General features: G+C 55.1%; 1 protein-coding gene across 1 annotated transcript in view; it reads left to right on the top strand.

Annotated features, from left to right (window-relative positions):
• The first annotated feature begins 4,787 nt into the window (after nt 1–4,787).
• RXRA (retinoid X receptor alpha) overlaps nt 4,788–21,930 on the top strand; it is a 106,419-nt gene continuing 89,276 nt past the window's right edge. Inside the window, exon 1 of the mRNA XM_059864931.1 lies at nt 4,788–5,103. Within this exon, the coding sequence (XP_059720914.1) occupies nt 5,076–5,103 (28 nt within the window). The 5' untranslated portion in view covers nt 4,788–5,075. The remainder of the gene's footprint in view (nt 5,104–21,930) is intronic.

Here is a 21,930-nt window from a genome sequence, read left to right as displayed (position 1 = left end):
AGGGGAAGGCCAGCAGAGGAGCTGTCTCTGAGCCACTGAGTCACATCCTCAAAAGCCCTGGTGTGACTCAGGAGGTGTCTGTGCCACGCTGAGCAGGCTGGGGTGAGCTCCAGCTGCTGCCCTGGCACTGCCTGGGTTCCTGGGCTCCCATCAGGGAGGGTTTGGCTGCTGTGCCACGGGCAGGATGGGGGATGCTCTGTAAATCTCACAGCTCGTGTGCTGAGTTTCATCTTCCATCCCTTAATGCTTTCTTTGCTGGCTCCTTTGGCAGCCAGGCTCCAGCCTGGGTGATGAGCTGGAATAAAGAGATCTCCAGGTGTTGAAAAAGGCAGGAGTAGACTCTCCATTTGTAAAGTCATTTTGCAAAGCAGTTCATTAAACCACTGTCCCTGCAAGCCAGGTGAGACATGCCAAACCCAATCCGCCAGAAAAGCACGAGGAGAGGATGAAACCTCCCTTAGGATTATTCAAGCTGGATCCAGACCAGAGCCCAGGTGCCCTGAGACCTTTTCCCCAAACCTGTTTTAAGAGCCTGAACACTCTATTAACACTTGTTCTATATGCAGAGACAGACAAGAACAAATGCAGCCTCGTGGCTTGGAGTTTGGAGGTCTCTAACCATGTTTAATGTCCAGCTCTGAAGCAGCTGAGGGTGCAGCTCTGCCTGAGCAAGAGAGGATTTGATCTGAGCAGTCCCCAAAAGAGGGGAGATTGCAGCATCTCTGCCTGTCCTCAGCGTGGGAATGAGGCTCTCCAGCAGATCAAATAAATCATGTGCATCTCACTTCATAAACAAACATCAGCAGCCTGGCAAATGCTGCTGGGAAACAAACCCAGGCAGTTGGAGTCTGCAGCACTGACACCAGTGCCTCGTCCTGGAGCTTTGCTGCTTGGTGTCTGCTGTGCCTCCCCCAGGAGCAGGAGCCCCCTCAGCAGCTGGGGGGGGGTTGGATGTGTCTGGGGGATGCTGAGGGTCTTGGCAAGGCTCTGCTCAGGGACTAACTCCACTTTCAGGCTCCAGAGTCTCTGACCTGTCCCCCAAAGTGTTGTTGTGTCTTTCCTTCCCAGAGGGGAGAAAAGCAGGTTGTGAGCTCCTCTTGCCCCTGAGAGCACGAGGTAGGTGCTGTCCTGAAGGGCTACAGACCCAGGCAGGAAGTTGCACAGTGCAGGGACTTTTCTCCTGTAATTCTGCTGGGACACACAGGGAGTACAGATCCTGGTCCTGGGACCTGCAGGGACTTTGGGACAGCAGCTCACTGGAGGTGAGGACAGGCCTGGGAAGGTCCCACAAACTCTGCATGAGTGGAAGGAGTCTCTCCTTGGCTGGATTTGGTTCTCAGGTCACTGGAGTCCCACACTGCCTGCTCAGGGAGGGACTCTGTGGCCACAAGCCCCAGGCCAGTGGCCACAGCCACCCTTGCTCCCACATCCTGGCACCTCTGGGCACCTGTCACAGCCTCCACGTGCAGCTAGAGATGGAACCCAGACACAGCCCACGAGCTCCTTCTATTCTTTCTCACTCAGATTTTGCATTTACTCTTTCCTTAATTTGTAACAAAATGCAGCCAGGCAGGAAAATAGATTTAATTTTTTTCCTAACTGTGCAGGAGGGTATAAAACAGTAGGGGAAGCACAGCAGGTTTTGCTTTTGTGCCCTGTCAGATAATTCAGGGTTATGGACAAGAAAAGCTGGAACCACTTAGGAAAAAATCATAGAGGCTGTGATTTCCAAATTCACTCACTGGGCCCAAGTGCCCAGTTCTGGACGTGGTCCCAGCCCCCAAAACATCTCAGTGCCTGTCTCCTGCTGAGGCCCACGAGCACCTGGATCCCTTTGCCCCGAAGGGTGGGAGCGTGGATGGAAGGAGAAGCCTTTGCCTAATTGATTTGTGTATCTGCTGAACACAGCATCCCTCCCTGCCCAATTCAGGCAGGATTGAGAGCTGGGACTGAGAGCTGAGGCCAGGCACCCCTAAATGATCCCATTTGATCAGCCTGCCTTCCTCAGGAGCCCGGGCTGAAGGGTGTTGGCATCGCCCAAGGGTGCAGAGGACAGGAGCAGCAGTTTGCCAAGCCAGCTCTCCCAGCCTGCACAGGACCTTCAAGCATCCCTGCACCAACCAGATGCACGAGGCAACGAGCTGCCAAAATTATCTGAATGTGCCCCCTCATGATGATTGAAGTCCTTCCTGGGAAGTGTCAGGCTGAAGGTGAGCACAGCATTAGGCAGCTTATTAAATTAATAGTGCATTAAAGAACTCAGGGGAGGTGGAAGGGAGGGGAAAGGGAAAGAGAAGGTTTGTAACATCACAGAAATATCCTGGCTTACCTTCTGGCATCTTCAAGAGACTGGAAATGTGGGACTGCATCCAGCTGCCTTCTCTGGGGCAAAATTCCTTTGGCTTCTGTGGGAGGTTTTACTCAAATAAGGATGGCAGGATCAGACCTGTTATTGTCACTGCAATTAACATTTAGATCCACATCTAACATGAACTGTTACAGCCTGGTTAGGGAGAAATTTAATTTGCTCTAAACAGCTTGATGGGAGAGGAGCATGAAATGTCCTGGTTATGGTAATTTCATGTGTTGGGAGTCTGCAAAGGTGGATTTGCAAACCCTGGCTCTGGTAAGCCTGGGAGCTGAGCCTGCTTTGGGACGGGGCTTTGGGGCCACATCCCCACCCCTGTGTTGGTGACACTCAAAGCCCCAAAGGCCTCGGGCACCCAGCAGGAAGGGGATGGGCAGGTGAGAGCCCAGCTCTGCCCCGAGCTGTGTTTGTCCTTATCAGACACATGAGCTTTAGTTTGTCTATTAGGAAACTGATTTCTACCTTTGAGCTGTCAGTCTGTGCACAGATATCCACGAAATCCGTGAGTTTTGCACTCTTAGAGACTTTGAACCTGCTTTTTCTGACAACCCCCAACTTTAATTTGTTTCCTCACTTATTTCCTTTTTTTCCCCTTTTCTCCCAGGAGTTGATGTAACTCACTCTTAAAAACTGACTTGGAGATGAAACTTGGCATTTAAGGTCCCAGCCCGAGAGCAAATGAAGTTACCAGTTATAAACACACACCAAAATCTGTTTGGACATGCTGAAATTACAGGAGCAGAGGATTAAAAGGATCCAAGACGCTTTATTTAGTTTTAACTTCTGCAGCTCCACCTGAGTGTCAGTTTGCAGCCACTTGCCTGACACAAGACGGGTCCTTTTTGGTGTTTTTAATTTCAGGTGGGTCGCAGTGGATTTGGAATTTTTGTTCTAAAGCAGATGGACTGGTGAAGAGGTCCCAGACTGGGATCCTGGGGTGTTGCCAGCTGTGTGCCCCTCACCCAGCCATGCCCACGTGGGTGGGGAAGAGCAGGGTCTTGTGTTCTCCTACAAACAGAAGGGTTGTAGCAGAAATCCAGGTGTTGGGGGCCTTTCCTGAGCAGCTTGAGGTCCCACAGTGACAGGCAGGCGATGGAGTGATAAGAGGACACGCCGATGGCAGATAAGAGGCCTCACTTTTCCAGGAGGAGCTGCTCGCTCTCGCTGATATTTCTGGCACGAGACACTTTGCCAATTAAAGAATAAATCAGGGCAGATAAGGCTGGGGAGCGTTCCACGGATCTGCCACACAGGGAGAACATCTGGGACACCCCTGATTGTCCCAGGTACCCCGGAGGCACTCACTGCAGGAGGGTTGGCTCTGCACTGGGAGCTACCTGTGCCAGCAGCACCCCCCCAGCAGCTGTCCCTGGTGTCACTCCAGCCTCGCTGAGTGCCCAGCCTCGCTCCCCAGCGTGTGTGAGCAGCTGCAGCGTGGCCCCAGCCTGTTTGTTATGCATGTTACCGCCTTGGAGAGCGAGGGTCGATACGATGTTTAATATGCTTCATGCATAGTGGAGTCGCTCTGGTCCATCAAGCCGCTAATACACATTCTTACAGGGCTGAGTATCATTTATTAAACCTGGAGGCCTGCCGGGGAAGGGGGGCCGGGGCTCTGGGAAGCGGCCAGCGGTGCTGCTGGGGTGGTACCGGCGGTGCTCCGGAGGTGAGAGTTTGCCGAGGAGCCGCGCACACACACACGCACAGAGAGTTATTTGTTGTGCCTCACGGATGGGAAATGAAATAAATCGTGCTCTGAGCGCTGCCCGCCCTGTGACACAGCCCGGGGACAGGCAGGGCTCCGGGGCTGGGCACAGCTGGCATTGCTCAGCATCACCCTGGGAACCCCTTCTGCTCCCCCTCCCAGGCTGCCACTGCAGCGCTACGCACCTCTTCTGTTTTTTTCCTCTTTTCCCTCCTTTTTCTCTTTCCCTCTTCTTTCCTCACCTCTTTTCCCTTCCTGCTCTTTCTCATCTTTTTTCCTCTCCTTTTCCTTCGCTTCTTTCCCTTCTATTTCCCCTCTTCTTTCCTTCTCTCGTTTTCCTCTCCTTTCCCCTCTCCCCACTCTCTTCATCTTCCCCCTTCCTCCCCATCTCTAATTCCCCCTTCTCGCCACCTCTTTTCCCCTCTTTTTTTTTCTCCTCCCTCTTGTTTTTTCCTTCCCCCCTCTATTTCCCTCCCTTTTCCCCCATCACTTTAAGAATAAAAAAACCCAACACAACCCCCCCCAAAAAAAAAACAAAAAAAAAAAAAAACCAAACAAAACCATCCAACACCACCAACCACCAGCGCAGCGCTCTCCGCGGGCCGGCGGGGCGGGCGCGGGGCGGCGCTGCTCGGCTCGGCTCGGCTCGGCTCGGAGCTCGGCTCGGCTCGGCTCGGCTCGGCTCGGCTCCCCCTGCGCGGGCCCCGGCGCGGAGCCGGGCGCGCCCGGCGGAGTTACATTGTTGGAGTTTGCCACAACTCCGCGGCCTCGGCTGCGCGGGGCCGCCGCTGCGGGGCCGCTGCGGGGCTGCAGCTTCCCCGCTGCCTCCTCCTCCCTTCCTCCCTCCTCCTCCTCCTCCTCCTCCTCCTCCCCGTGGGTGTTTTTTTTTTCTCCCCTCCTCCCCTCTCCCCCCGCGCTGATTTCCCTCCCCTCCGCCCGCCCTGCCTGTGTGTTTTCGCCGCCGCGCTCGCCGAGCCCCTTGGCATGAGTTAAGCACCAGCCATGGACACCAAACACTTCCTGCCGCTGGGTGAGTTCTGTTCCGAGAGATTCTCCGTTCCTACCGCGGGGGGTGGGGGGTGCTTCGGGACGATAAAATCAGCGCCTGTCCTGCCGCCTTCCCCCCTCCCCCGGCTCCGCTGCCCCTTCCAGCAGCGCGCACCGGGGGGCGGCGGGCGGGGGATGCGCTCGCCCCTTCCCCGGGGAGCGCCGCGGCCAGCGCGGGGCGGGCGGCCCGGCCCGGCCCCTGCCCCCGGCCCCTGCCTTCCACTTGGTATTTTTCTTCTGGTTTGCTGTTGTTTTTTGGTTTGTTTTTTTTTTTTTTCGTGGCGCAGCCCCAGGGACGGCGGGCCCCGGCCGGGGAGCCGAGCCGAGCCGAGCCGAGCCGAGCCGGGCCGGGCTGGGCCGGAGCGAGCCCCGCCGGGCCGGTCGGGCAGCGGCCCCAGCGGCGCTCGGAACGGGGCAGCGGCAGCGGGCAGAGCCCCCTCCCCGCCCGGGGCCGGCTCTGCTCGGGGCTCGGCAGCGCGCAGCCTGCGCTTCCCTCTCTTGCCTTTCACCTCGGTTTATTTTCTTTCTTTAATTTTTGACTTTTTCTCCTTTTTTTTTTTTTTTTTTTCTCCCCGCGGCATCCGGGGCGCGCAGCCGGGCAGGGGGAGGCAGCGCCCGGCCCCTCCGCTCGCATCGCCGGCTGCCAGACCCGCCGAGGTTGGGACCCTCTTGCCTTTTTGTTCTTATTTTTTTCTACCCCCCCCCCCCCCCCCCCCCCCCCCCTTTTAGCTGCGTTTTAAAACCTATTTCCAGCCGGAGTTTGCCATCGTTTCGGTGACTGAGTCAAGTCCTGGCTTGTAAGGGCGAATGCCTCCTGCGTCTCGCTTCCAGGAGAAGTGATATTGCAGAGCTCGGTGCTCGGGGTGGGGGGAAGAAAAGTTTGAGTGAAGTGGCCTGGCGCCAAGTCCGGGCTCGGGGGAAGAGGGGCGAGTGCTGCCATTCCTGTCCCCGCTCAGCCCGGTGGCTCCCAGCCTGGCTATGGCCAGCCAGACCGTCCCTCCTGGCTTCTCTGGGCTTTAAATCTGTGCTCAGCCTCTCCAGCCTGCCGCTGGTGTGTTTTGATTCTTTCTTCCTCTTGTTTTTTTTTTCCTTTAATGTGTTTGGGTTTTTTTTTTTTTTTTTGTTTGCTTGTTTTGTTGACAAATTGCAATTTCAGTTATTCTTTTCAAAGAGCAGAATAAATACAACCATCACAAGGTTTCCCCCGCAAGCCCAGCCCGCTGAGAGGCTTTCCAGGGCTGTGGTGGTCTGGGGGCTTTGGCAGGGACACCCTGGCCCTGTGGGCTGGCAGGGCTGTAGGTGGCATCCCCAAAATCCCAGTTTCACAGTGCCCTTCGTGGTCTGGGCTGGGAGATGCTGCTGGGGCCAAAAGCATCTCACCTGCAGTGTGTCCCTGGTTCCAAATCAAAGCAGCTCCTTTTGGCTGGGTCCAGTGCAGCTCTGGGAGCTCATCCCAGCAGAAGGTGCCTCTCTTGCCTCACTGGAATGGTTTAACCTTAGGGGTGGCTGTTTGGGGGATTCACATTTCCTTGGATGCTTTTGTGGAAGACAATCCAAATCTCTGTTATCCGGGCAGGCTCAGGCCTCTGTGTACATTAACCGTGTTTTCTGTCAGTCCTGAACTCTCCTGTGAGGCTGTAAATGCTAAAAAATACATTGTGCTATTAGTCAGGGTGGTTTGAGGGGGGTAGGAGGGCGAGAGGCTGTGACTGCTGGCCTGGGGAAGGGTTTTCACACTGGTGCAAGTGCAAAACAACTGATTTATCTGCTCATTTAGAAATGTGTCTGTGCCACACAATGTGCAGCACATCAGGAGCATCCCCAGGGAAAACAGGGCAGCCCCCCAGGACAGCCCTGCTGGGTGTGGTTAAAACTTCTCATCCTTGTCTCAGGAGAAAATCCATCAGTCTGTGGGAGCTGTTTGGGCTGTGTGGTCTGGGATTGTCTGGAGAGACTCCCAAACTTTATGTGCTGGTCTTTGGTCACTGATTATTGGGAAAAATCCCTGCCAGGGCAGTGGGTGCTGCAGGTTTTGGAGGGGAGGTCTTGGTCCTGCTCTGGGCAGTGCAGGCAGGTTGTGTTAAAAGCTTGTGAGCAGTTTGTAGGATGGAGGGGAACGTGAGCTGAGACCTTTCCAGTGAAACCAGAGCAGAGCTGGATCAGCCATGGGGCCTCTTTAGAGACAGGATGGTCCAAACCCCACCAGGTCCCAGCTCTGCAGGGTCCAGGGGTGTTTCACCAAACCTATCTCATGTCATTTTTGGGAGCTGGGGCTGGAAAAATCCAGGGGAGCAAACCAGCCCAGCTTGTGGGGTTTGTTTCCCTGCACACCAGCGCAGGCCTGAGCTGGGGAACAGCAGCAACACAGCCAAAATTCTACTCCATTACTGTGTCCCCATCAAAATCCCAGCTCAGTTTGGCCCAGCAAGGCCAACCTGGTGGTTCCTGGCCAAGTCCTGCCCGTGGTTAGACTTAGATAACCCCGCTGATGTCATGGCTGGAAGTGTGGCCAGCACTGGGCACTTTTAATAGTAGTATCTCATTTTCCTGCTTCTCTGGAGAGCTGCTGGCAGATGCCAGCCAGAGGCTCCCCATGAGAACAGCACGTCCCTGGGCATCTCCCAGGCTGGCTGCTGTCACCTGTCTGCCATCCCAGTGCCAGGACAACCTGCAGCCTGGCACAGGGGCTGTGGCACAGGTACCTCTGCAGCCCTGCTGGGGCTTGAAACACCTCAGGGTCCAGCAGATGCTGCCTTAGAGCCATCTGCAGTTACAGTCCTGCCTTTGCTAGGCTTAGCTTGCTCAGGGCTGTCCAGTTTTTGTTCCTCTGGGTTGTGCCAGGTCTACGGGAGGAGGGAAATGTAGAAAAATCCGTGGTGGGGGGATCACCTGTGGTGGGGTGCCTGGGCTGAGGTCAGGCTTTCACAGGGCACTGATGTGCAAACCAAGGACTCAGTTCTTCAGGTGGCTGCTTGTTCTCTGCCTTTTGCAATCCTCTTAGTGCTTTGTTTCCCCTTTGCCCATTCCCTGGGTGTCTCTGGGGAGGAGAATAGGGATGGTGAGCTCGAGGAGCTCTCCCTCCAGGCTCAGCTTTGTGGGGGAAGAAACAGTTAATGGGTGTCTGAGGGCTTCCCTCCAGAGGTCACTCCAGCAGGTTGTAACCTCTGTGTGTCCCTCTCCCCACCCTGCAGCCGTGCCAGGGCCAGCTGCAGCTGCTCAGGATGTGGGGTGAGGACTGTCCGTGCCGTGCTCAGGGCTGGAGCAGCAGCACTTCCGAGGAAAACAGCAAAACAACCCCCTGCATGTCCAGCTGGGACAGCCCAGCGCTGGGGCTGCTTGGTGAGCATCCATCAGGCACCTTCATCCTGCATCCCCTGGGTGTGTGGCTGGGATGAGCCTGGAGAGCTCCTCAGGGGAAACCTCAGTGTGGGTTGAGACCTCACCAGGATGCTCAGTCCTGCTCTTGATACCCTCAGAAACTGACAGCTGATGTGACAATCTGCAGGGAGGAGGGCTGAGAGATGTGGGGAGCATCTGAGCATCCCAGTGAGGAAGGAGGAATCCTCTGCCCCACATCTGGCTGGCTCCCTGGGGCTGGAGCAGGGCTTGGTAGGAGCAGGAGGTGAAGTCTGGTTGTGCACTGGTCTCTCTTGTAGGGTTCAGCCTCTCGTTGACACATGCAAAACAAGCTGGGAAGGAATTTTTGAATTTGCCAGGCTCTGGGTTGTGACAGTGAAATAAATCCTCAGAGCGTCCCTGAGTTTATTCCACGTTGTCCTGCTGGGTTGGAGGGAGCGTTTGTGTTTCTCAAGTTTTGGGTATTTTATTTATTTAAAAGAGAGCGGGGGAGAAAGCCACAGAATTTGAGTTATTCATTGCAAATATTATTATTGGCATTTTGCTCCTGTTGAGGGGGGGAAAAAAAAAACCAACAAGGGGGGAATCAAAACATTTCACTGGAAAATACACCCTGGCTTTGTCCCACCCACATCTTCAAGGCAAAAATAAATATTTATTAAGAAATGGGTTAAAAACCTTTTTGTTGAGTATTGTTTTCTGGGAGCATGGGTGGATTGCCATATGCCAGAGCCCTGCCACTGGGCTGAATTTTAGATTTTTTAGGGTTTTTTGCAGGGTGGTTAAAGAAAGAAGCAAACAGAGGAGCTGTGGGTGCTGCAGGGCTCTGGGCTGTGCTTTGGTCCTGCCTTGTCTGTGGGCTCTGTGCTCCTGTGAGCATCTTGGAGCCTTTTCCTGGGGATTGTCTGTGCTCAGAGTATTCCCCGAGGCTCCCAGCTGCCTGAAATCCCCAAATCATTCCTGCTATAAATAACCCAGCAGTGAGACAGCAAGAGCTGGTGGCCCTTGGCAAGGGATTTAACAGGGGTGTGGTGATGGTGTGGGGACACTGAGGGGTCCCTGTGGCCCAGCTGGGCTCTTCCACTGAGCCAAAGCCTGGGATCCCTCAAAGCCCTGCTGGCCAAGTGCTGCAGGGACCTTCCCTGTGAGCTGGGCAGCCTAATTGGGCTCTAATTAATCCTCCTCTGGCTCTGATCTCTTGTGGGGAGGGAAGGAACTGGGGCTCTCCTCGCTCTGACCTGTGGTGTGGAGGGGTCTGGGCATTTCAGAGGGGATGTGGAAGGAGCTGGGCACTCAGGAGGGATGCTCAGCAGTGTCAGGGATGCTCAGCAGTGTCAGGGATGCTCAGAAATGTGGAGGGATGCTCAGCACTTGAGGGATGCTCAGCACTTGAGGGATGCTCAGTCTGCACGGGATCCATCCCAGCACTTCCCTAATTGCTTCCTAAAAGGCCCAGGTGGGCTCTTGGAGTCAGTCGAGCTACAAAGCAATAGGGGAGGCAGCCTGGGTGGTTTTATTTTAATTGATTTTGTCAGGAGTTGCTGTATTTTATTACATTTAAAGACTAGAGTCTGGAATAACTTTGAACGTTTGACACGCACACAAAAAGCAGCTTTCTGACATTTTCCTCTTTGCTTGTCTTTTATTTTATTTCTCCCCTCTCCTCCTCCTCAAAGGGAAGAGTGTGCCTGGAGGGAGGACAGAGGAGGAGGAGGGAGGAGCAGTTGTGTCTCTCCAAAGGCTGCTCCAACATCAAGGCAGCGCGAAGCAGATGAAATAATATTGCAAATAAGGATTTAAAAAACCCTACAGAAGGATCCCCACACATGCCAGCCAGCTCAAACTGCCAGAAGATTTTTCAGACAGAAGCAATTTAGCCTGGGAAAATGCTCTATTGTTGAGATGGAAACTGGCTGTGAGAACTTGCCTTTTCTGACAAGGTTTGGTTTAGAAAAAGCAAAGCAAAGTCAAGGAAATCAACCTGAGTTTTTATTTAGAGGGGAGGGAGCTCTTCAAAATGGAGGGTGTTTTCTGAGATAGACAGGGAACAATTCCCTTGTGAGAAAGGGAAGAAAGGGCTCAAATTAAGCCCAAATGCAGCTCCTCTCCTTTGAAATTTTGTTTAACGTGGAGTTAAAAAATAATCCTGTTCAAACAGACCATTGGTAAGCACGAAATGCTTGGGCTTTTTTTCCCCTCCCCTCTCTTTCCCTTTTCTCTTCCTGTGATCCACAATAAAAGTTCCAAGGTTGCACCTTGGGGCTGTAATTCTGGTCACAGCTGTGCCCGTGCCAGCTCCTGCCTCTGCACATCAGCAGGGGATGGAGCTTGCCTCCAAAAGTCCTCTTCTGCCCAGATGAGGCAGATCCAGGTGGGAAACTGAGGCACGGGGGAGTGTCTGAGCTGGGAACGGGGCCCGCAGCGAGGGCGTGGGGTGGTTGTGGAAGCTGAGCTGGCCCTGAAGAGCTGATCCAGCTGGGATGGCAGCTCCACCGAGCTCCCCTGGGCTTTGCAGGGTCCAAAACTTCCAAACCCACTCCCCCCCAAAGCTGCTTTTTGGCTCAGGAGCAAAGGAAAGCTCCCAGGTGGGGTTTGTGGGCGAGCCAGGTGCTCCCAAAGCACAGGGCAAGGAAGGAACAGCCTAAAGATTCAGGGAGAGGGCTGGCATCCCCTTCTGTCCCTCCTCCCACTGTGGTCATTGCTCCTTCTTCCAAACCCTGGGGGATTTGATTTTTTGGTCAAAGACTTGGTTTTCTGGGCCACGAGTGGAGCTTGGTGGTGTGTTTGGGTCTTGGCTGAGCCTTTCCCTGGATCCCATCAGCTGCAGGATGGCTGCAGAGGCAGGAGATAAAAGGGGCCATGGTGGTATTGGGGACCAATAAAATGGTAATGGGATTCCCAGCTGGTTGTTACTTTTCATGGGCTCCTCTTTTGTGGAGTTTTGGCTTTCTTCAGCTTTACAGACGTGGGAAAAAAAAAAGAGAAGAATCCAGGGAGGGGGAGCTGAGGGAGCCTCCTGAGATTTACAGCCCCCCAGCTCTTGGAGCAGATCCTTTGTGCTGCCAGGAGCGGGTGAGGGAGGGATGCCCCATCTCCTTTCAGCTGGGCGGGAAGGCAGAAACATTTGATTACTGTTTTTCCATTTCTGGCTGACAAGTGAGTGCTGGAGGAGAGTTGTTTTCTTTGTTTTCTTTTCTCCCTTTGCTGTGAACTCTGTGGGCTGCTGCGAGACAATTTTGTTGTGGGCAGCGCGTCTCCTACGTGCCCGTTCCGGAGTGGCAGTGAGGCAATGGCAGTGGTGAGGCAAGAGAGGAAGGAGAAGGGCAGGAGGGGAGAGCTGCCAGCCAAAATCCACCCTGAGACACGGAGGTGGCAGGAGAGGGGGTGAACTTCCAGCCAAAATCCACCCTGAGACGTGGAGGTGGCAAGGTTGGGATGGGGAGCTGAGCGAGGGATGGTGAGTGGTGGTGGGGAAGAATTGGATCAGAGAGGCAGGAGCAGAGCCTCACATGGAGCTGGGGGAGCTGTTTGGCTCCTCCTGGGGGTGTGAAGGGTGGGTGAGAGTGGTTTGCCACTGCTGCAGCTTCCCTGCCCTGCTCCCAAAGACCTGTGTGCAGGTGGGGGCTCTTGGAAAAGGGATATTGGAGATATTCTGTACTGGTCATCCTTACCAGACTAAACTGGGCTCCCCTTCTGCCCCCAGCCCTTCTTTTTCTGCCCCATTTGTGGGAGATGAGTGATTTTATCAGGCCTGGGGAGCTGTGGCTCTGCCTGGTGTGGAGGAGCTGTGGTCTCTGACTGTGTGGAGCAGGCACCAGGTCGTGCTGGGGATGCTGGAGCACACTGTGCTGGGGAAATCCGTGATCCCACACTGCATCCCATCAGTGTTGGGGCTGCTTCTGGTGACCCCTCACACCCCACAGCAGCCCTGGGGGGGAAGTTCAGTGGTTGGGCAGGAAAAAGGGGTACCAGGGATGGTACCCACAGCCTGTGAGGGACCAGGTGACTCGAGCGAGTTGAAAGCCGCTGTCTCAGAGCTCTGCACCTGCGTGACCAACCCTCCCTGCTGACCTGCACTTGTTCAAGTGTGACTTTCAATTGATCATAAAAATCCAGCGTGATTCACAGCGTTCCTGCCCTGCAGCCTGCTGGGCTCTGTCTCTCAGCATTCACGTAGCGTGAGAGAGCAGATTGCCCTCCAGTTCATCCTGCTCAGCCTTAATGGGGAGCTGCTGCTCACTGGGGCTGCTCCCCTCACACACTCCTGGAATATATTAAAGACAGTGGTTTAGCATTTTAATTTCATTTTTTTCCCCCCTCAAATGTATGAAGAAAACTCCTCTCCAAACCTGGGGGTGTGGGGAGAAGGGAGGGAGGTGCAGCTCCCCGCTCCATCCCGGCGCAGCCCCCGCGTGCGTGCGTGTGGCTCGCAGACAGTGAAATTGCACCCTAGAGTTATAAAGCAATTGTCTAGCTCAGCAGCAGAATGAGCATGAAATGGTGCAGAAAGCAACTAAATAAAATTGGGTAAGGCAGATGCATGAAAATAATGACATCTCTATCCTGTAGTCAGGCACGCTCGCTCTTCCTCGCTGATAAACTTTTATAACAGACTTTGCATTTATTTTCCTGGGAAACCCTCCTGCCATGGAGATGTGTGTTGGTGTGGGGTGAGCCCCTGCACCCCCTCTCCTGTTTTTTGGGGCTGTGCATTCCTGCCTGTCTCCCCCCTCCCTGTCTTTCCTTGTTTTTGTTTCCAGAGCGGGGTTTTTATGCTCAGTCGAACACCACAGCGATAACCTTTGCGACTTCATTTCCTTTTTGGTGGCTGTGCCAGGCTGAGGGAGCCCTGGGAGCTGGTGGCTCTCAGGGTGGCCTCTCCAGTCCCATGGAAATGGAATGAAGAGATGCTTTCCTGCTTTGCTCTCACTTTGGAAGTTTCTCCTTTTCCCTGTAAGGCTCAGGTAGAGCAGGCTGTTGTGTGGGGCTTAGGACACCAGAGCAGGGATGGAACATCACCTTGGTGCACTGGCTCTGTCACCCCTTCTCCCTGGTGATGGCTGGTGACACCAGGGCCACCTGCTCCCACACTTAATTTATCCAACTCAATGGATTAAAATGCTCCCAGTTTGAACCTGGAGAATTGACTTCAGCTGTGATTCCTGCCCAGCCTTTCCCCTGGGCTCTGAGCTGCTGTCCCTGCTCAGACAGTGCCTTGGAGTGGTTGGCCTCAGCTTCCCCATCCCCTCCCAGGAAGCTGATGCTTCCAACACAGTCCAATGTTTTGCTCATTTTGTGCCAGGATCCCCGTGGAGACTGGGAACAAGCAGCTCCTCTTCCCACCCAAGGGGCCCTTTAGGTGACGTTAAGGCAGTGTCCCTGCTGTCCTCATGCCCTCCTGCCTCTGATGGCATCGCTGGGCGCTGCTCCACGTGCTTGTGGTGCCAGGGATGCCCTTTGTGGACAGGGTGCTGCCTGCTGTGTAGTGCCTGGATGCTTCGGAGGGCTCAGGACTGAGCTGCTCATGGATTCCTTTCCTTGTCTGCAAGGAAAAACCAGCCCTGGGCTGTGCTGGAGCCTGGGGCTCACCAGGCAGCTCCTCTGCAGCAGAACCTCCATCTCTGCCTTGGCTGTGTCCCTGGGGTCCCAGATTAGCTGCTCCAGTGCCTGCCCATCACACGCAGCCCGCCGTGGATCCCATGGGTGGGCTGGAGCCGCGTGCTGGCTGCTCAGCCCCGGAGCACAACACAGGACACACGGCATTTTCCCCTCCTCCTGCCAAACCCCAGCTCCTCTGGAGTGAGGCAGAGCAGGAGGTTTCCCTGCAGGGATTATTCTGGCTCTGGGCAGCTGGATGCCAAAGCCCTGCCAGCTTTTTTGCTGGTGTGGTTCCGCAGCACCGGAGCGGCGAGGAGGAGGAGGAGGAGGAGGGAAATGCAGGCGTGCAAAAATCAGTGTGAAAGCATAAATCAGGCCAAGAGTGAAAGGTTAAAGAAATCCAGAGGAAGCAGAGCGATGTGTGTGATAGAAAGGGGTTTCCTGTACCTACAGAGGCCACCCAGGCTCCCTTCCTGCCAGGGCAAACCAAAACTTTCTGCACCCCTAAGCAAATTGTGGTTGGCTGCTCGGGCACGCTGTGAGCCAGCCGTGCCAGCCTGGGTGTTAATGCCCTGTGCTTTACAGGCTGCTCTGCCCAGCCCCTGCCATGGGATTTATTTATAGGATGCCCAGGCAGATCCTGGGAAGTGCTGCAGTCAGGAATAGGGCTCAGAGGACAGCATGCAGTGTGACCTGTGCTGCCCTAAATCCACATCTCTCCACTGCCAGCCTTGCTGGTTTTCTACACTGTGCTCCTCATCAGGGACCTCAGAGGGGCTCCAGGAAGAGTTAAGGCTCCTGGGACGATTACCTGCAGGCCCCTATTTAAGCACTTAGGAAGGCTTAGCTGATCCCAGCTGGAGATAGCCTGGCCCCAGGCCAGCTGGGTACCTGTGGTGTTCAAATGTGGAGCCTTTAAACAGCGGTTTAGAGCTGGGACTTGCTGGGAGCAGGACCCCCAGAGGGCAATTTGGGGTGACTGATGCTGTCACCCCAAATAATCCCCTGCTTGTAAGGCTGGGAGACCCAGATTTTGTTGGCTAAGGGGTTTTTGGCAGTGTTTGGAGCTGTGTTTTGGTAGCAGTGCCCCGGTGCTTTACCTTGGAGTGTCACCCTCCTCTCCGAGGGGGAAAACCAGCAATTCCCTTCTGGCAGGTTTGTGCCTCACCTGTGGGGCAGGTTTGTTCTGTGGAAATCAGAGGCCATCAGGCTCTGTTGGGCTCGGGCTCTCTCTTTTCCCACTGCATTTTTCTGTCTGGGGTGGCTGAGGGGCGCTGGGCGCCGCTCCCTGCGGGCACCCGGGCGCTCCTCCGGTTGTCCTGGTGTTGAGCCACGGCAGCTGAGGCTGGGCAGGGGAGGAAAACCACGTCTGGCCAGGTTTCACAGCCTCTAGGTGTGTGCAGGAAATGTTGCAGGGCAGGGATTTCTTGCAGCAGGCCCTGGGTGGCAGGTAACAAACAGCAAGGTGCCCATCTGGAGCCCCCACCCACGCACACAAAGGGAGGCTCCTCCTCTCAAGGAACCTTCCCAAAACCCTGGAGCAGTGCAGGGGATGTGGGGCTGCTCCAGGAATCCTCCAGATCTCTTTCTTGGAGCGGTTGCATTTGCCCTCAGATGCTGGAAGGTGCAGGAAGGTGCAGCATCACACCCTGGGGGCACAGTTTGGTGGATCCCAGCAGCACCTTGGGAATGGTGTTGGAGCCCCAAAGCTCTGCTCAGGGCTTTCCCAAGCAGACAAACTTTAGGATGCAGCCTGGAAAGCAGTGCCACGGAGGGTGAAGCTCATCCTGGCTCATCCCTGAGAGCAGAGAGATGCTCCAGTCCTGCCCAAGATCTGGGGACTCCAGACCAGCCCTTTGTAGGGAGGACAGGACACATTGGGGTGGAGGAGTGCTGGGTAGGAAGGGGTGAGCCTGGAGTTGGGTGTAGGGATGTGCCTGCAGGGTGGGAGCAGCCGGTCCTGCCAGTTCTCCCAGGCTCTGGGAAGTCCCTCGAGCTGCAGTCGAGGCCAGGATGAGGTCCCAAGTCCCTCTCTGCCACCTCTCTGCTCAGTTTTAAGTCTTTGAGAGCACAGGCTCTGGGAAAACACCCAGAGAGCCTGGCCCTGGCTGGGAGTAAAAGCCAGCTTTGCGTGGGAAGGGAAGGCAGAGCCAGTGCACTCCTAATTCAAAACACCTTTACAAATGAATAAGGTAGAAGTGACTCTACAAAAAAAAAAAAAAAAAAAAAAAGCCAACCCCAATGCATTGAGCTGCCCTGTAATTGTCAGTGTGGAAATCACAGGCACATGAGGACTTGCAGTGAAGGATTGAATCCACAGCCTGATTTCCAAAGTGCAGGAGATGAGCTCCTGGTGTTAGTTTTTGGGGTCCTGTGGACCTTTGGGCAGAGGAGCTTTTGTCAGGGTGGATTTTTGTGGAGCCTGTGGCAGGGTCTGGAGCTCAGCCCTGATTTCATCAGGTGGCTTCAAGATTGCGTCAGCTTAACCAAGGACTGGGATTGACCTGCAGTGATTTGCTGACTTTATTATTAAGACAATGATGGGGCTGAGCTGGAGGAGAGGGATTTTGGTGTTCTCTGCCTGGTGGGATGACTTGGAACAGCGCTGGCAGCACTTCCCCAATTTTTCAGCCCTTTTTGCTTGGAGGAGGTAAAATCCTGAATGTACCTTGAGGATTCATTGAGGAGAAGGACTTTCCATCCCAGCTCTTGGCCCTGTCAGTAGCTGCAGAAGAAGAACATTATAAGGAGCTATTCATCATTGCAATTATTTTATTAAGAGAACACTGTGTGCTTGGGAGCTGGAAGAGATGAAGCTTTGGGATGTTTTCAGCATGATAAATACGGGTTGGTTACATCACCCAGCTTTTAAAAAATGGTCTGTGCCGTCCTGGTGAGAGAGGATTTGCAGACAACCTTGGAGAGGAGAGCCAGGTGGCTGTTCCAGCAGGGACAACAGTGCCACTTGTCTCTGCCTCGCCCTCAGGAACGGGGAGAGAAATCTCTGGGTTCTGCTGGGTGGGAATTTGATCCTGGTCTGTGCTGGACATGCTGGGATGGGCTCCTTGGGGGCAGGCACATCATTCCCGTGTGAGGTGGGATAACAGCGCTGCTCCCGGAGCGCTCCCTGCAGCCTCAGGATGCCAAACCCCAGAATGCTGCTCTTGGGGCTGGTTTGCAGATTTCTGTCCTGTGCAGCTTTTTCAGGGGTCTCCCACCCTGGTGCCACCTCTCCCTGCTATGCCAGGGCTGGTGGCTGGTCCCTCTCAGGCTGGCACCTCCGGGCGCGTTATCGCGGCCGCGCGCCGGGGTAAAGTCCACCATGGGAAAATGCCTGGTGGACTTTTAACTGGAGTCCTCTAGAGCCCAGCTCAGAAAGCTTTAACTCTTTCGTGGCAACCTCTGCTGGAAGGTAGAGAAGGAATGGAGCAGAGGATGGGCTGCCCACCTGGGCTCAGCTCCCTGCAGCAAGGGCTCGCTGGTGGCTGTGCCAGGGTGGTCATGGGGACTGTGCCAGCTGCTCCTGGGGTTACCACTGCATGTCCCCACCCCTCCACTGGTTCTGCTGTCAGAGCCTCAGCTCTTGTGGTCTCCCAAAATGCTGCTTTGGGCACGTAGGGGCTGCTCTGGGGTCAGTGGGCTGTGCTCCTCAGGACACAGGCAGTGTCCCTGCCCTGCTCTCCCTGCTGCTGGGTGGCCTCAAAGGATGAACCCCGTGGCTGAGGAGGGATGGACATCACTCTGCAGCATCCTCACCTATGGGAAGCTGCATCTGGAGCTTGAAAGGGGCCTTGGCACTGCCATTTTTGCTGTCCCACACTCTGATTTTGCCTCCTGCTTTAGACACCTGAGGGCCTGGTGGGATTTATTTCAGCATCTTCATCCTTCTTCCATTTGCCCTGTCCCTTGCTTTTGTTTTGCAGCTTTTCCCCCCCCCTCCAAGGTGAGTCTTGTTTGCTCTGGGTGGGTCTGTGAGCCCTGAGCAGGTCCCCACTGCTAGCCCAGCTGGTGACAGCAGCACAGCCAAGCAGCCACCTCTCTGTCATGGGGTGGTCAACTCATTCTCCATGGGGACAGCACCAGGGCGTGCTCCAGAGGGATTTATGGAGGGAAATTCATGCAGTGTAGGGTTTTTGTCTGTGGAGAGCAGCTCAGCATGGGATGGCATCGCTGGCTGTCCCTGCAGGCACAGCTCGGTGGGGGAGTGGGGAGCTCCCCATGTGCCACCAGCTGTGCCCTTCTCAGTGGAAGTGATTCCGGGGTGAGAAATTCCCACTGTGGAAGCCTTGATTACCGGGCAGAACTAGGTTTGTTTTGTTTATCATCCATTTCCTTGGCTTTGGAGGCATGCCCGGAGTTCTCCAATTTTGTGTGTGTGTGTGGATGTGTGATTTATTAGGATTCAGGGCTGGGGTTTCTCTTTTTTTCTGGTTTAATTTCACTTCCTCAAACTGACAGGCCGTTTGAAGAAACTTCTTTTGGATAATTTCCTCTATAGTTTTAAAGGGCCTCCTAAAAATAAAAAGAGAAAACATTGCAACATGGTCGATAATTGAAAAAACGCCCTGTCTGTGACCAGCCTGGGCCCTGATCTCAGCAACAGAGAGAGCTCAGAGGGTAGAAAAAAACATGAGTTCACTTTTTGGGTGCTTTTGACAGCAGGTAAGGATGGCTGGCTTTGCTTGTTTCTGTGTGGAGCTGTGATCCCAGGCACACTTGGGCATGTTCTCCCCATCCTCATGCGAGCGCTCCATTAAAAGCGCCGTGCGTGCCTAAACCCCTGCCAGCTCCCAGCTTTGGTTTCCTCTCCTCAACTCGATCTGTTCCACAGCAGTCAGGAAGAGGGAGGAGGGAGAGGGAAGAAAAAAAACAAAAATCCATTTAGAAGTGCTGGGAAATGTAATGGGAGCCTCCAGAGAGAGAGCAGGTAGGCGAGGGCAGAGCACCTGTAGCTGCCCTGAGCTGGGTTTGCTGGCGGGTTCTGCCCGGGGTTTTTATGAGGGTTTTGCAAGTGTGGGTTTTGAAATGGCTCTGAGAGGGTTTGTGCTGGGTGTTCTTGGGCCCGTGGTGCTGGGAGCTGCCAGGGAGCCCCGGTGGGGTCAGGCAGAGCTGGGGGTACCCAGGGTCCCGGGGGGCTGCGCTGTGCCTGTGCCTGTCAGCACGGAGATTGAGATGAAGGAAAACTTCCTTTCCCACTGTCCCAGCAATGAAAGCATGAGAGAGAGAAAGAGAGAAAGATTTCCCCCAGGGATCAGCAGTGATAAAAAGGCTCTCTTTTGAAAAGCAATGCGAGAAAAGAAGTGTGTCTAATCCTCACAGAGAAGAAAGGGAGAACATCCCTCTGCTGCGAGCTGGGCGGGGGCTGGAGGGACCCTGGTGTGGAGGCAGCAGCCCCCTGCTCCTGCCCGGTGCAGAGGAATCCTCTGGGCAGCAGCAGAGAGAAATTTCATTTCCTGGGATGCATTTGGGTGGGCTTAGGGGAGCTGGCTGCAGTGGTGCAGGGTGAGGGCAGGGGTGTGAGGGCTGGGGAGATGCTGCTGGCTCATCCCCACGTTGCTCAATCCCTGCACAGGAGCTCTGCTGGCACCCTGCGTGGGAGAGACTTGCACAGACTTTCTTTCCCCGTTTCCCCTTGGCCCTGGGACTGGAGGAGGCTGGAAAGGGGAGCTGCAGCCCTGAGCTAGGAGGGATGTGTGTCCCCAGGGCAGGTATCCCAGGGACTGCTGCAATCCTGGATCCCATTTTCCTGGTGATACGGGGCTGTGCAGCTGCCCTGACTGGCTGTAGCAGCTCCTGCCTTTCCTTTCCTGGTCCAGCCCTGTCACCATTTCTTCAGTGACAACTGCAGTGTCCAGGTTTGGCACAGGAGCTGCTCTGTCACCCTGTCAGTGATGGGACAGTGGTGGCTTGGCTGCTGGTCCTGTGTTTGCCACGTCTGGGCCGAGGCCACCGGGGTGCTTTTATTGCTGTTGTGGTTGATGATTTGTTTCCAGCTGCATCCGCCCCGTCTTGTGACTTGATTAAAAATTAAAGCAAACAGAGTGGTGTGGTGTGGCTGCTGTGAGCCCAGGGTCCCTTCCCCGAGCCCTATGGGGTTCCCAGCCTGTGGACTGGGACAGGGAAATCTAGGAATGGGAGGGACAAGGTGGATGGCAGTGGAAGGACCTGTCTGGATGGAGAGGTGGGTGCTGGGTTGGGAGCCATCAGTAGGATCAGGATCCTTTCATGGACTGTAGAGCTTATGAATGTTTATTTGTATCTCCTTGAGCTGAATAAAGGTAATCCCCAGCCAATAAAGTCCTCATTAGGCTGAAATTAATGAGTTTATGTTTCAAAATACCACACTCAAACCCACAACCCTGCAGAGGGAACTCCATCAGGAAGGGATGGGTGGATGGGGCAGTGGTGCCAGGGAGCAGCTGGGGAGGAAAACCAAGCTGGCATTGGGGTGTACCTGCTCCCTGCAGAGCCTGGTGAGCAGTGCCACAGTCACAGGGATGCTGCAGCATCAGGATGTGCTGTTGGGGAAGGATTTTGGAGACAGCCATCAGCATTTTGCTGTTGGAGGAGCTTGTGCTGGCTGGTGGGTGAGCACGGAGCATCCTGTGTGCAGGGAGCTCTTGAGCCACATGGCTTTAGAGACAACACCTCCCGTGTCTCAGTGTCACTGCTGCCTGTAGACTCTTCTTGCTGGCAGCAGGAAACCAGGGCTGGAATTCTGAAGATCATCCTGGCATGTCACAGCCAAGTGCCAGGAGTTTCTGCTCCAGCCTTTGGTGGGGGGGGGGGCTTTGGCAGAGCCCACCACCCTCTGCTTGTGTGGGGAGGGATGCAGTGACTCAGGAACCCCTCGCAGAGAAAGGGGAGCAGGAAGTTAGCTCACAGCTCTTGTGAAAGACAAAGCTGCCTTGACACCTATAATTAAAGCGGGTGTCAAGGAATGAGGTGCAGATTCCTCAGGGGGCATCTCACTGGGAGGGAGAGCAGCACCTGCTGACCCCGGTCAGGGGCTGGGCACAGGCTGGTGCTGAGCCCCCAGGGACCAAATGTGAGTCCCCAGCTCCTCTCCTTCCCAACAGTAAGGGATGGATGTGGATGGCAGGGCCGTGTGTGGCCTGTCTCCAGTCAGCACAAGGGAAGCTGGAGCTGTACCAGTGTGCCTGGAGCTCAGCAGGGTGGTGGGGGGCAAAAATCCTCCTGGGAAACGTGTGGGACCTTATCAGGGCAGAGCTGGGCAGAGGGTGAGGTGGGTTTGGGGTGCAGTTTGGGAATTGCAAGGCAGCAAGGGCAGCAGCAGGTGGAGGAGGCAGCAGTGGCGTGGGATGGTCTGGGGGGCAGACCTGAGTCCTCACTGGGGTTGGAGGAAACACTTGGGCACCCATCCTGCTGGGCACCCATCCTGCTGGGTGCTGGCAGTGCTGCCCCTGCCACCTCGTTCCCCTGAAGTGCCTGTGTTGCCCCCAGCACGTCTGTGAGGGCAGGGAAACTGAGGCACGGGCTAACGTTGTGTGTTTGTTCAGTGTGAGTGCTGACACGTGTGCTGTGTTCCCTGCTCTGATCCCTTCTTTTCCAGCCACTCCTCCCTGCAGTCCCTGGGCTGGTGCCAGGAGCACACAGAATTCCAGGGGGTCCCTGCATCCCCCTCCCCACGACACCCCAGCTCCGTCCCCGTGGCTCTGGTGCCTTCCCAGCAAATGCCAAATCTGCTGAGCAGACGGAAAAACGAAAAAGAGGGAAAAAAAAAAACCAACACCCTACCCAATAATATGAGGAAGAAATGTTGGTGTGTCCTGGGTGGATTAGTCGAGACTCCTTGCTGGATTCCTCCGAAGGGAGGTGCTCGTGCTGGAAGCCG

The sequence above is a fragment of the Haemorhous mexicanus genome, chromosome 21, assembly GCF_027477595.1.
Source record: "Haemorhous mexicanus isolate bHaeMex1 chromosome 21, bHaeMex1.pri, whole genome shotgun sequence".
Lineage (NCBI taxonomy): Eukaryota > Metazoa > Chordata > Aves > Passeriformes > Fringillidae > Haemorhous > Haemorhous mexicanus.
This window is presented reverse-complemented; position numbering and strand designations above follow the sequence as displayed.